The sequence below is a fragment of the Castor canadensis genome, chromosome 15, assembly GCF_047511655.1.
Source record: "Castor canadensis chromosome 15, mCasCan1.hap1v2, whole genome shotgun sequence".
In the NCBI taxonomy this organism is placed as follows: domain Eukaryota; kingdom Metazoa; phylum Chordata; class Mammalia; order Rodentia; family Castoridae; genus Castor; species Castor canadensis.
In genome coordinates, this window is record NC_133400.1 from 15,248,239 (window position 1) to 15,262,909 (window position 14,671).

Below are 14,671 nucleotides of genomic sequence, written 5' to 3' on the forward strand. Positions count from 1 at the left end.
CAGAAGAAACAGAAAAAAAGAATGAAGAATAGGAAAGGAGAAGAAGAAGGCTGAAGGAGAGGTTCACAGAAGCCAACGGCAGAGACATGGGAGGAGGGATGGCATGGCATTGTGCCTCCAAAACGGGGCACCCCAGAAGGAGAACCATCGGTCACTAAGTGAAGCTGTCATCACAGCTGCTTCATCAAGAAGTGGATGCCAAAGCCCCTGCCAACCAGGTGGCCTCCCAGTAACCAGATGGTCCAGGACAGAGTCCTCCCCCACCTCCCAGGTACTCAGTCCGCCCTGTGCAGGGACAGCATGTGGTCCCTGAGGAGCTGGCATTACCTTGTACAACTTCAGGCTGGCCTCATGCCTAGAGTTGACTGTGTGCAGCCGCAGTTTCTCCAGGCTGTTGGTATAGTAGTCACAAGCGTTGCACTTGAGGTGCACAGGGTTGCCGATGGCCACACACTTGAGCCTCCACTCGTTGGCCTTGCCACCCTCCTTGATGTGGGCCACCAACTGGTACTTCTGCACATGCTTGTCTGTCTTGCAGTGTAGCTGAAAGTTGGCCTTGAGCTGGGTGTTGTAGCGGCACAGCTTGCACTGGTACGAGTCCCCCATCACAGCCTTCCACTCGTCCTCTGAGAGGCTGCGCTCCACGTTCATGTGCAGCCCCAGCATGTCCAGGTTGTCCGTCGTGAACTTGTTGCACACAGCACACTGGAAGAGCTTCAGTGATGGGTCATTGGTCTGGATGAAGCTCTCACCCAAGTTCATCAGCTCCTCCGACACCAGCTGCCCACCCCCGAGCCGCATGTCTAGGGGGATCTCACCGCCCACTGTGGGGAAGGACAGAAGAAGAGAGTCAAAGGCCAGGCTCACAGCCACAGCCAAGGCACCACCCAGCCCTCCACCACCCTCAACACGGCTCCCAGCAAAACAAGGCCACATTACAAGTGGCCTTGCTATGTCTGTATCTTTCCTATGGTCTATACAAGGCTTTATGTTTTTCATCCTCAGGAAAAAGGACACCTAGGAAAAATTATATGCCGTATCTTTTTTTTTTTTTTTCAAAGTAGTACTGAAGTTTGAACTCAGGGCCTCACACTTGCAAAGCAAGTGCTCTACCACTTACCACTTGAGCTACACCCCAAGCCCTTTTTGCTTTAGTTATTTCTTCCAACTTCAGACAAGGATCCTCCTGACTATGCCTCCTCATAGCTGGGACCACACTTGCACACCACCACACCCAGCTTGTTGGCGTGATGGCAGGTGGTGGCGGGGTGGGGGGGTGGTCTTACTTAACTTTTTGCCTGGGCTGAGTAGCTGGGATTACAGCCTTGCCCCGCTATACCTGGCCAACCACAACCTCTTTTTTCTTCTTTTTTTATTATATTCATATGTGCATACAATCTTTGGGTCATTTCTCCCCCCTTCCCCCAACCCTCCCTTACCCCCCCAACCCCTCACTACCAGGCAGAAACTATTTTGCCCTTATCTCTAGTTTTGTTGAAGAGAGAGTATAAGCAATAATAGGAACAAGGGTTTTTGCTAGTTGAGATAAGGATAGCTATACAGGGAGTTGACTCACATTGATTTCCTGTGCATGTGTGTTACCTTCTAAGTTAACTCTTCTCCAACTAACCTTTTCTCTAGTTCCTGGTCCCCTTCTCCTATTGGCCTCAGTTGCTTTAAAGTATCTGCTTTAGTTTCTCTGCATTGAGGGCAACAAACACTATCTAGTTTTTTGGGTGTTTTACCTATCCTCATACCTTCCTTGTGTGCTCTCGCTTTATCATGTAATCAAAGTCCAATCCCCTTGTTGTGTTTGCCCTTGATCTAATGTCCGCATATGAGGGAAGAACATATGATTTTTGGTCTTTTGGGCCAGGCTAACCTCACTCAAAATGACGTTCTCCAGTTCCATCCATTTACCTGTGAATGGTAACATTTCATTCTTCTTCATGGCTGCGTAAAATTCCATTGTGTATAAATACCACATTTTCTTAATCCGTTCGTCAGTAGTGGGGCATCTTGGCTGTTTTTATAACTTGGCTATTGTGAATAGTGCCGCAATAAACATGGGTGTGCAGGTGCCTCTGGAGTAACCTGTGTCACATTCTTTTGGGTATATCCCCAAGAGTAGTATTGCTGGATCATATGGTAGATCAATGTTTAGATTTTTAAGAAGCCTCCAAATTTTTTTCCAGAGTGGTTATACTAGTTTACATTCAACCACAACCTCTTGAATGATCTCAATTTGGTCTTTCTCTCATGACCCAGGAAAAGTTATAGGTTGGTGTAACTCACTAGCTATAATAGAATCTGAAACTCCACAGTCCCCTAACTGGAGATGAGTACAGCTAGTCTACAATAATGAACCTCTGTGAAGAATCCAAATTGGACCCAGGATTCACCTAAGACTGCACTGAGTAACAGGACTTTCTGTCACCATGGTAGTTGTTCTATAGCTTCATTGCCCAAGACTGTGGTCACCAGCCACTTGTGGCTAAAGAACACTTGCAATGTGGCTCATGTTCCACTATGGAACTGAATTTGTAATTGCAATTAATTTAAATTTAGATTGCCATGAGGGACTTGTATGTAGCTACTGTGTTGAGTTAATGCAACTCTAAAGCAAAGATTTCAGGAATGATCTCTTTATTTCTCACCATGTCCCCTCTCATTAATATCCTTCCTACCTATCAAAGCGCCTCCCCACCCCCGTCTCCCCAATAGGACAGTCTCCCTCTGCACTGTGTGAAATGTAGATGTACCACAGACTGGATCAGTTATAGCAACCACATACAGGATCACAGCATAGTCGGCATCCCTATCAGGGTGCATGCAGTTGCTCTGGGGCAGAGGTCCAGCCTCATCCTTGCTGACCCTCTGCCAAGTGCCTAGCCCACTGCAAAGTCGTACAAGTGTTCATTGTAGGGATGAGGCTCAAAGACAGCCACTTTCAGGAAGTGGACCAATATGGACGGTGAAACTTGAGGGGCAGCTCAGAGTCCTTCTCCCTACCTACTCCTGTCCATTTCCAGTCCATCACTGCCCTACATAAACCAGGCACGGGCACACCTTCACCTGCAGTAAATTAATACAGTAAACTCTTACTTGCATCATGAGGAAGCCTGGGAAAAAGCAGCCTTCCCTCCATTACTACACAAGCACAACAGACTCAGAAGTCTGAGCACTGGCTTCTATTTTCTGCTTCTCCCCTAAACATACGCACACTTGAGCCATGAGATCTGCCCCCCAACCCCCAGTTGATATTTAAACTTGACCTTTTATATGTGGTTGGATTGAGGGTTTTTTTTTTAAATGACTGATTAGAACCCAAGTTAGTGGCTCATAAAGATATCATTTCTTTAAAATGATTTTATTTACACTGCACCTCAAGTGAAAATATCAATCAGTACAGGCTCCACTCAGCAAAACCAGCACATTTGAAGTTTATGGATAGTCTAACAAGCCAGAAATCTTACATTTGTGCATTCCAGAGGCTTAGGAAGCTCTCTGCTTGCTGTCTCTCTTGCCATCTCCCCTGGTGAGAGGAACCATAACTATGACATTCTTTTTAGGATGAGAGAGAAAGGAAAAAAAAAAAAAGTGCACAACTCCATCCCTTAATGGGGATGAAGGCCAGACAACATCCACAAAACATAACCAGTGTTCAGTCAAAGCAGAAACTGCCGTAGGGTAAGACAAGGAGCAAACATATATTTGTTTCTGAAGCCAACCACCTGAAGCATCAAATCTTCCCTACTTTTTAAGTTCAACCTCAGCACATCAATATTGCTCTAAAAAGAAATTCAGCTGTCACCTGCTGGATGCCGGGGTGAATATTCTAAATCCTCAGAACAAGCACAGAAAATAAGTCTGTGTTTGCATACCAAGCTCTTAGGATGCAATGCAAATCCCGAGCAGGACAGAGGAGAGATGAGAAGAGTTAGGATGATAGACAAGCCAAGACTCCCTTCCAGAACTACACCTCTGCAGAGAAACAATGCCAGGGTTTTAGAATCCTACAAATCTACAAGGAGCTGACTCAGCCCCTGGGGAGCAGAGGAACCTCACTCAATTCAGGCAGTTAGGAGGACAGCCCCTCTAAGAAAGAGCCCAACAGGTCATCACTCAAGGCACTGGATATACGGTCTTGGAAAGGAGTAGGCTCCCATCACCCGTATGCAACTAACTGGGAATTCACACCTGAGAGAGAGGCTCGTGGATTTTATATCACATTCTAGAATCAAAGGCAGAAGCATTGGAGCTATTAAACCCATGCAAGTGTTCTGTGGCTGCCTGGAAACACACAGATGCCCCCACAAACGACCCCTCCCTTGGGACTGTGCCAAACTCTAGGCTCTAAAGGGATGTTTGGAGGACTGTTCATAGAGCCTCAAGTCTAATATTCTGTGTCCAAACTCTGGCAAATTCAACCAAACCAGACCAGACCAAGGAGTGCAATCACTCTTCTCCTTAAAGTCCCCAGAAAAGACGTATTCCCAGAATCAGTACCACCTGATAGAGCTGGAGAGAAGGTTCTGCCAAAGGAAGCACCAGAACAGCAACTTTGTAAGCAGGAGTATATTTCACAAAAGCAATAATATCCAACAATACCTGCAGCCATCTTATAAATGGTCCAAGGAGAAAAACAATCAGGAGAGCTGCAGAAAGACCTGGAAACTATGGCTCTTCTCACTTGTGGATTTTGTTTTTCCTTGGAGGTCATCCAACACCAAGTTCTTTGAATACTTCCTATAGTCCCCACAGCCACCCAAACTTCCAGCATACAGCATCTGTGATTCCCTTCACCTCAACAGATTTTATGGTTCAAGGAAGGCACAAGAGGTCTCCAAAGACTCAACTCACCCAACACTAGTGGCATGGAAACTCATGGGCCCTTCTTGCCTGAGCTGGATATGGTCCTGGAATGGAGACCTGTATTCTCTTTAAGAAATTAAAGTGTGGGATGGGAGTATAACTCAGTGGTAGAGCACTTGCCTAGCATTCATGAAGTGCTGGGTCCAGTCCCCAGTATCTCCCAAAAAAACAAAGTGTGGAACTAGCAGAATGGCTCAAGTGGTAGAGTGCCTGCCTAGCAAGCACAAGGTCCTGAGTTCAACCCCCCAGCATGTCCTTAATTAATTAATTAATTAAAAGTGTGGCTCTTTGTGTGTGTAGAACACAGGCATTTGCTTTTCTGTTTCTTTTGTACCTGCCATAACACCCACGCTAATGCAGGATGATCTGCATGATGGTGGAAAAGCAAATCATGTCTTCTCATCTCAATTCAAGCTCATTTTAAAGGTAATTTAAAAGAACTCAATTTGACCCAATATGAACTAATCCAGTTTCTGTGCCTTTGTTCCACCTACATCATATATGGTTTACTCCCAAGATCTGCCTCCCAGGATTTTAAGTCTCCACACTAGAAAACGTAAGAAAAAAAAAAAATTAAATTCCTAACAGTAATGTTGCCCATCCCCCAGTATGCACAGTTCACTCTAGTGAAAGCAAGATAATGGATTCCTATGCCTCCATGATTAACCAGTCAGAAAAACATCTTCAGATCATTTGATAAGAAAGGATCAGCAGGTCAATGCTTCAAAATGGAAAACAAGATTAAAGTATTGTGAATTCAAAGTGAAGTACAATGCAGGGAACAAACTGAACGCTCTGAAGTACAGCTCATGAGCAACAATTAGCAACAATTAGCACTAAACCACAGTACAAATAAACACCTGCAAACTGGTGAGGTCTGGCCCCTGACATCTCAAAACAAAGGCACTTGCCCACACTTCGTTTCTGAGAACAACTATTCCCCTGTTAGTAATGAGATACCACTTAATTTAGGCCAAGTTTCAAGAGGGCTATTTTGGCAGAGTCAGAGAATAGAAGGGCCAGGCAGGGCCCCATCCAAGACACCACAGGTAGGGTCACAACCTACCTGTGATGGCCCAACCATCACACTGCCTCTCATAAAACCATTTTGTACATTTTCTTGCTAAAGCAGCTGTCACAAAAGTGGTCATGACTCTTTCTACCTACAGACCCACATTTTTCAACATCCAAATCTATACATACTCTTGGTCCTATTTTAGATATATTAATCCAGTTGGTAAGATTTGGTGTGATGGTTTGGGTGTCTGCCAAAGGCCCATATGCTAAAATCTTGGTCCCCAGATATATTAGGACCCTGGCCACTCCTCTTCTTCTTCCTTTCACTTCCAGACACCATGAGATGAACAGCTTTCTCCACCATTTGCTCCCACCACAATATAATGCATGTCATGAGCCCAAAAGCAATAGGGCCAACTGACCATGGACTCACACCTCCAACACTGTTAGGCTACACAAACCCTTTTGCCTTATAAGCTGATGATCCCAAGTATTTATTATAGCAACAGAAAGCCAACTAACAACACTTGGTGTCTGGACATAGTCAACTCATCTTCTTTGTTTCTCATGGCAACAAAGACTCCATTAACCAGCATCTAACAGTTATTAAAACTTAGCCTTCTTTGATAGACAATTTTACAATTTATTTATTTCTCATCTATCACACCACTCATTACAGTATCCCCAAGGCAATTTAATTCCTAATTAATTCCCAACTACACTAATCACCAACAATTCATCCAAAATAAGAAAGAAAAAGAACATGTCTCTTTCATCAGGATCCTCATAAATACACAGAGAGCTGTAAGAAATCTCTCTGGGTGGTTCCCAGCTCAGCAGAGAACCAGCCTTTGGTTATCTGAGTAAGGTATGCTAGGTTTCCAAATTCCTCTTATTGAGATGATTATCTGTATCTAAATTATTGAGATAATTGTCCCTATTCCTCTTGTTGAGATGATTGTCCCAGCTACAGTTTCCTGTACATTTCAATAAACGTTTAATAGAATCCAAAAGTTTTGAGTGATTATGACGATTCTTCAAATTGAGAAAGAGAGAGAGAAAAGAAAGAATGGGAACAGAAAGAAAAGTTGATCATAAGCCAAAAACTAGAGGAAACACTTAAAGTTTTAATCCTGGCCCTAAATAGCCAGAGTACAATCATAGCTCTGTTTAATGCATAAAATCTTCCATATGTACACACAGAGTTCAAGAGATTCTTGGGGGAGAACATTTGATTGTAAGACACTCTTGTTTCCACAAAATAATTCAAGATAAACGTCAACCCCATCAACAGCACCACCTTAGCCTATTCTCCATTTTCCCCCAACAAAACTCCCAGGATTAAAACAAACAAATACACGGTCAGCCTCACCTAGAGCAGGCGTCATGGCGGCCATGGGCCCGGTAGGATCCAGCGGGAATCCACTCATCATGAACTGGGCATCCGAGGCAGTACTGTCCATCTTCAGGTTGGGCAGGTTCATGTTCTGGGCCAGGTAGTATTGGTAGAGCTCGGCCTCCGCAGGTGAGGGCAGGCTGCCGAGGCCCAGGTGGCGGCTGTGCTGGATCTGGGTCATGTTCTGCTGCAGCAACATCATATTGTGCATGTGCTTCTCGCTGGTCATGTGGATGCGGAGGTTCCTTGCCACGTTGGTCTCGTAATCGCACACCTCGCACCGCCACGTGGGCTTGGTTTTTGGTTTGGTGGGTGAGGGGGCCCCACAGGAGCTACTGATATTGGCTGCTGCTGCTGCAGCTGCCGCCGCTGCCGCCGCCGCCGCCCCAGCAGTATGGCTGAAGACCTGCTCCCCCCCTCCATTCTGCAGGTTCTGCATGTTGTTGAGATGCTTGTCAGACTGCATATGAATACTGAGGTTGCCTTTGGTAGTCGTGGAGTAGTTACACACCTCACAGCGGAAAGGCTTGTAACCACATGTATAGCTCTCGCCTCGTGCCAACCGGGGGTGGGGCTGCCCACTTTTGCAGTAGACACAGGAGCCCCCTGGCTCTGGGTGCTTCTCCTTCATGTGTGCCTCCAGCGTCTGCTGGTACTTATAGTGCCAGTTGCACTTGGGGCACTTGAGTGTCTTACATGAGTTACGAGAGTGCATCATGGTCATGTGGCCACCCAGCGAACGGGAGGAGCCCAGGACCGTGTCGCATTTGGGGCACTCCACACCACTCCCCGAGGGGCACTCCCCAACCCCAAGCTCACAGAGGGAGCTAGCGTGCTGATGATGGGGGACAAAGCCCCCATCGTCGCCCTCTGTGCTTTCATTTGGTTCTGGTGCTGTGGCATTGTCTTTATTGGCACTTTCATCAGCGAAGTCCAGCCTCCTGCTGCCCTCTGCCACATTGGCCCTGACGCCCTCACTGTTAAAGCTTAAACGATTCCTCCTGTTCGCACCATCAAAGACAACAAAGGAAGAAGCAGAATTAGAACTAGTAGAAGCTGTGCCCCTTGACAGGGTCTGGAGCACATTAGGCATTAAGGGGGAGTTAGAAATGCTTTGGTTTGAGAGAGCAAGGTCCTTTTTGCTACTACCACCTGCCGCAGCCCCAGACTCATCAGGGGGCCTGTCCTCCAGCTCTTCATCCAACTCGCTTGGAAAGAGTCCTTTGCAACCCTCATCTTCCTCCTCCTCTTCTTCCTCTTCCTCTTCTTCTTCCTCCTCCTCCGCCTCTTCTTCCTCCTCCTCCTCCTCCTCCACTTCCTCCTCCTCAGCTGGTTCTGCTTTCTCAGAGAAGCAATCTGGATCACCCGCTTCTTGCTTCTCTCCTTCAGTTGCCCCAGAGTCCTTGCCCTCTGGGGATTTGGTAGGACTGGAAGCCAGAGGCCCCAGGGGGACTGAGGTAATGGGGGTCTTGAGGACTGAGCTAGTGAGCCCGCCAAGGTTCAAGAGGGTGCTGGGGGCCAAGAGACCAGCCTGGGGCTGCTCAGGGCCAGTGGCAGAGCCAGCTGGGAGAGCCTCCTCCCCTTCCATTCGAATGCCACTAAATTTACCATAAAAACTGTGTCCGGGGCCTATGAGGTTAGCTGTGGAAACTAAAGGGTGTTGAAAGTTTTTGGTTTTTGGTTCCAGAAAACTTACAAGGGGTTCCTTGTCTTTGCCAATCCCTTGAATGATAGCGGAGATGTTCTTATTGCTAAGAATTTTCCGCTCATCTTCACTCAAAGTCATTCTATGGTCGTGCACCGCATGGGTCACAAATGAACGGACGTACCCGAAGGAGAGTTTGCACAAGAAACACATCAGGATGGGTTTCCTCTTGCCATAGAGCACAAAGCCATCAAATTTGGACAGGTCCACATTGTTGGGAACATCTTTGGATACGCAGGAGCTTTTGGCAGAACCGTCACTGTTCAGGTAATCCTTGTTGCTTTTGTGTCGCACGTCAAAAACGCGGAAACTGTGCAGGACGGGGCTGAGCCCCGCGAGGGCTGAGGTATTCGGGAAAGCCTGGTCTGAGCCATCAAACCATTTCCCGAAGGATGAGGCTATGTGGAAAGTGTTGATGATCTGTGGGTAGACGGGTGCAGCACATGACGGGTCCCCTTGTTTGCCCCCCACCCCGGGGAGAGAGTTCAAGAAGAGTGAGGGGACAGAGCTGCCAGTGCCACATGTGCCCCCGCTCTGGGTCAGCTGGCTCAGGCTCTCCACAATGTATGCAGAGCCATCCGGCTGGTAGACGATCTCCCCGGCCAGGTTCTCCACGTCACTCTCCTCGTCGCCCTCCTCGCTGGTGTCGCTGGTGCTCTCCTCTCGCAGGGGTGGCGCTGGGCGTGCTCCAGGGCAGTGGTGCTCCATGTAGGTCTGGAGGCTGGCAAAGGAGGCCGAGCATTCATTGCAGCTGACCTCCTTGCTGGCAGGCTCGGCTGGGGGCCCAGCTGAGGCAGAGCTGCTTTCCGACAGGCGCTCATTGAAGGGGGCCCTCAGGCTGTCCAGGGACCCGTGGCTCTCGCCTGTGGGCTGCTCCATGCTACTGGGTTTGTCAGGGAGGTGGGTGCTGTTGAGTTCAGTCCATTGCCGGTGCTGAGGGATACCACACCCATTGTCCTTCCCCGAGACGACGGGCGAGTCACAGCCTTCCATGGTAAGGCCTGCGTGGAGTTTTCATTGCACCCAGTACAGATCGGACCTGAAGGGCAGAGGCAAGGGGGGAGGAGGGAGAGAGGGAAAAGAGAGAGAGAAAGGAAAGAGGTTAGGAGGGCCGAGGCTAAGGTCCCCGCGTGCTCGGAGTGCTCTAGGAGGCTTCTGTTCACACCCACAACATAGAGCCCAAAGGCAAAGGGCAGACTGGGGGACAATGCCCACACAGAGGGCAAGCAGCAACATGGACATCACGGCCGGGTCCGAGCATAAGCAAGGGGCACGGGAAAAGGGGATCAGGAGCATGCCTTTTGACTTCACACTGCCTATTGCTCTATCCCTGGACAGCAGTCCAAAATGCAGTTCTGTGCCATCACAGCCTCAAGTCAGGACCAGGCAGCCAAGTGACAGAAAAGAGAAGGGCTGTTATCTCTCCAGCCCCCAATCAGGTCACAGAATTGAGACTCTACTGCATACAGACAGTCCACTCAGAGTCACCCCTGGCTGATTATACTGTCTGTAGGACAGGCAAACACCAGGAAGGGACAGGAGGAGGAAAGTGTGGAGCTTACAAAAAGAGGATGACAACTAGGATATGCTCGGTAATTTTGAGAAATCACTGCTATGGCTCTTTCTGGGCACATATCTAGAAATTCAAAGAAGGTCTCTGAGGACTGTAAGGGTTCAGAGGGGCAGGCATGCAAAGTCCTCAAGAAAGCCTATGGTTGCATCCCCCACCTCCAGGTCCCAAAAGCATCAGTTTCACTTTCCAGGCAGTAAAGCTGAGGACTCACCACCAAATAGAAGACAGGTTCCCAAATTTCCATCTCCTCCACCCCAACCAGGACAGCTCCCTGGGCTGGGACTTGGCTAGCTTCAGACTAAAAATATGTAGGTACAAAGCATGAATTTCATGTTTCTAGTAAGAACTGGCCAGACTATCAATCTGCCAACTCCCCCTCCAGCAGCTCTACCTCGTCTGAAGAGAGCCTGCTCACCATGTGCATGGTGGTTTTTGCTATCAAGGATCTTAGCGCGAGCCGAGACAGCAGCTGGGCTCAGCAAGCCCCAGTTCCACACCTGTCTCTTAGTTATTAGTTGCTACCCAAGCAGCTGTCCTTCAGCCCTGGGGCTTTTCCGTTTCCGACTCCAAAGTGCCACATTGCTGAACTTGCCCTCCTAGACCTCGAGTCCCTGGGGAAGGCAGCAACAGCTCACCAGCCGCATGGCTCCTGTGGCAACATTTATTCTGCATTGCTCCTACAGGCAACTCAGCACTTTGCATGGCTGTGATCTTTGTCCAACAGATCCCTGGCCATCCTTCCTCCACTTCCCCTTCCTGCAGAACCCACCATCTCATTCATAGGCAGCAGGTGAAGGTCTGGACTGCCTTGGCCTCCCTCCATCCCCTCCAGCCCCCATCTTATTCACTTTTCATTTCTTGACTCTTGACTGCACAGTGAGCCAACAGCTCCCCCTCGGGAAAAGATGGAGAAAGCAGGTTTACCAGAAGCCTCAGGAGAAATCGCTTTTGGGAAGAATGTGATGTGATTTGTTTCAAATGCACATGCACACACACTTATTTTCCAATTTATAACCTCAAGTCTCCATGACAATAAAGTTTTGTGTGCCTTTGAAAAGACATGTGTGTTTGAAACTGAGATGACTACACTAAGCCAAATCCAACGGCAAATGGAATGGGACTTCTCACAAGGCTTAGCGGGGATACAGGTGAGAACCCAGGGAGGCTCTTCTTGAGGATACTCCTGATTGGCTGGATGACATCTGATTGACAGCACAGGCCAAAAAGGTTGGCAGGCCTGAAGGGGCGGGAGGGTTAACAGCCCGATTGTAAAATCAATGTCATAAATGCTTGGTAAGTTACAGGAACATGCGGGAAGGGGAGGCCGCGATTGATAAAGGAGAACAGCTTTGATGCTGCACCAGGGACTTGTTTATCGACAGCAAAGCCAATCTCTTCTCCAGCCTGGGCTGGGCCAGAGAAACCTGCAAGCGTTTACCAATTAATTGGTGGGCTTTGCTTGTTCTGTGCTCTTCCTCCACAAACTATCTGGCTAAGGGCTGGGACTTTTAAAAAACTCCCTCATTTTGTTTTCTACTCCCAAGCAGAAGGTGGCAAGAGATGATGACACTGTAACTACTTCTGAAAAACACATGACCCCAACCCTGTGGCGGTGACACGAGGGCCCAGTCATTCACAAGGGATGGTGGCCCACTAAGATGCCAGAGAGAAAGAAGATCCTTTTTCCAGATCTGATCTGGGCAATGACAAGCAGAGCCTTTGTCAACCTTGCTAGTAATAAGCCCAGGATGGCTCATGGACTAGTGGCACTAGTGCTTGCAGGGAACTTGTGAGAAACACTGAGTCCCAGCTCACATACCCCAACGTCCAGAATCTGCATTTTCACATGGAATTAAAGCTTGAGACACTTTCTACTGCACAGCACTGTCACCAGATTGCCAGCCTGTCTGGGCTTGTTACCTGTATTGCCAGGTAACCAGGGAAGGATGGTCTCAGGCTCCTCCCCAGCACCTCAGTTCCAGGGAGGTGCAGGGGTGAGAATGGACATGTGGACGGAAGCACTGACATGAAGAAATCTCTTCATCTTCCCCCATCTGGCAGTTCACGGACCTCGGGGCATCCACCACTCTCCCACCCAGCCAGCCATCAGCTCGCTCTGTTTATCAGTCAGTCAATAAGAAAAAGGTAGTTCTTACTTAAGGAGGCAGAAGTCAACTCGGCAGGTCGATCAGCGCTCTGTCTGTAAACATGGTTTCCCGTAAAATCAATGATCTTCAGTTACAGAGGGCAGCCAGGGAACCAAGTAGGTCCCCACGCTTTCATGGATAGCCCTGCCAGCCTGCATCCAGCCTGCATTCACATGCCTCTCCTCGGCCCCACCCCCTGGCTCTGCACCCCAACCCTGGCCCCCATACACATGGTTCACACAGAAACCTGGCTTCAACTTCCACAGTTACTTCCCCAAGTTCCCTTTAAATGCCCAGGTGTGCTGCTCACAACCCCCAGTGTTGTACTCAACACAGTATCTTAAGAAATCAGATAGATTGTAATAAACACATCTCTCCAATGACAAAAGTTCAAGGGAAGACACAGGAGTGATCTGGCTAGCATTCCTACATGTTCTGTCTCTCTCTCTCTCTCTCCTTTCTCTCTCCCTCCCTCCCTTCCTCCCTCCTTAGCATTTAAACCTACCAAACTGATATGTACTCTTGTCATAAAAGTTCCAACACCTTCATTAAGAACCTCCCAAGCTGGGCAGAGTGACTTAAACCGGTAATCCAAGTACATGGGAGGCTGAGGCTAAAAAGATCTCAAGTACAAGGCTAGCCTGGGTTACATAACAAGACCCTGACTTTAAAAAATGGACTCCTCCCCACCCCTAACTTGTGCTCATCTCTCAAGTTACTACCCCATTCTGTAGATGCAAGCCCACTGCATCTTTGTAAATATTGAGCTCTACTTTTCAAAGATTGCTTAGCAGGATAAAACTCACAGTGTTGCCCTGTAGGTCCCCATTAATCAAGGCATCCATCTCCCTCTTTAAACTAAAAAGATGTGCAATGACAGTTCTATAGTATTACCTGAAGGAGACAGGGCTGGGTAAAATGCAACAGTTACAGGAGGCTGGGATAGGAGGGGAGGTGCAGTTGAGAGGAAGGGGAGGGGGGTCCTGCTGTTGCTTCAGCTCCCAGAGAATTAAACATGAACAGTCGCACTGTGTAATTTTAAATTGTTAATTAGCACAGGGTTAATTAGGCAGTCCTTTCACAAGGGGCTGTTTGGCAGAAAACCAAGAAGGGAAACAAAGGGGAAGGAATGAAAAACAAAGAGAGAACAGAGACAGTGAGAAACTGTTGCCTCATGAATGACCCACGTGGCATCACCAGAGACATCAGACAGCAGGCAGAGATGCCTGTGTCCCTGGGGCCTCCTGGCCCTGCCCCAGGGAGAAGCAACAAACACCACCCTCCTAAAGGTGCCCCAGCGGTACCCAGAAGAGCTACCAGGATACACGTGCTCTCTGAGTCAGCAACTTCTCCATTCTAGGAATTTATCCTAAGGAAACAAGCCAAGAGGTGCATGGACATACAAGATTATTCATCACAGCATTTGTAACGGGGAAAAGATGGAAATGATCGGGCAAAAACAGGCCAGTGTAAATAAATCAGTGTAGAGAGCACCATATGTTGCTATAAAAATGATTTCTTTAAAGAAACTATTTACAGACATGGGGAAATAATCAGATGTTAAATGAATGGAACACAGATAGGTATGCATATAAAAACATTAGACATTTATATCAAATTTTATGACACTAATTTCTAGGGAATGAGGTTATGGGTGACTTCATTTCCTCCCTTATACCTTTATTTCCCAAGGTTATTTAAAGTTAAAACCATCATAATGGAAGCCACCGCTTACTGAGACAGGCATTGTGTTAATGCTTGTGGGTACCATGTCATTGTGATCCTTGTAAACGACTATAGATGGGTGCTGTTTTTATCCTCATTTTAAAGAAGGAAAAACTGAGTATGCCCAAGATTGCACTTCCTAAATGTCAAAGCCAGATAGTCTGGGTGTGGCACTGGTGGCCGTTTTCACTTGGTTATCTTCAGATAGATGGAAGGAGATAAAGTGGGTAGAA

General features: G+C 47.8%; 1 protein-coding gene across 5 annotated transcripts in view; it reads right to left on the reverse strand.

Annotated features, from left to right (window-relative positions):
- Window positions 1-14,671, reverse strand: part of Zfhx3 (zinc finger homeobox 3) — a 246,152-nt gene that overhangs the window by 150,104 nt on the left and 81,377 nt on the right. For 3 of the 5 annotated variants that reach the window (XM_074055740.1, XM_074055741.1, XM_074055739.1), the window contains exons 2-3: window positions 7,265-10,032; window positions 328-824 (exon numbers count right to left, since the gene is read on the reverse strand). In XM_074055740.1, coding sequence (XP_073911841.1) covers window positions 328-824; window positions 7,265-9,986 — 3,219 coding nt within the window. In that variant the 5' untranslated portion in view covers window positions 9,987-10,032. The remainder of the gene's footprint in view (window positions 1-327; window positions 825-7,264; window positions 10,033-14,671) is intronic. The other 2 variants (XM_074055743.1, XM_074055742.1) reach the window with 1 other exon arrangement.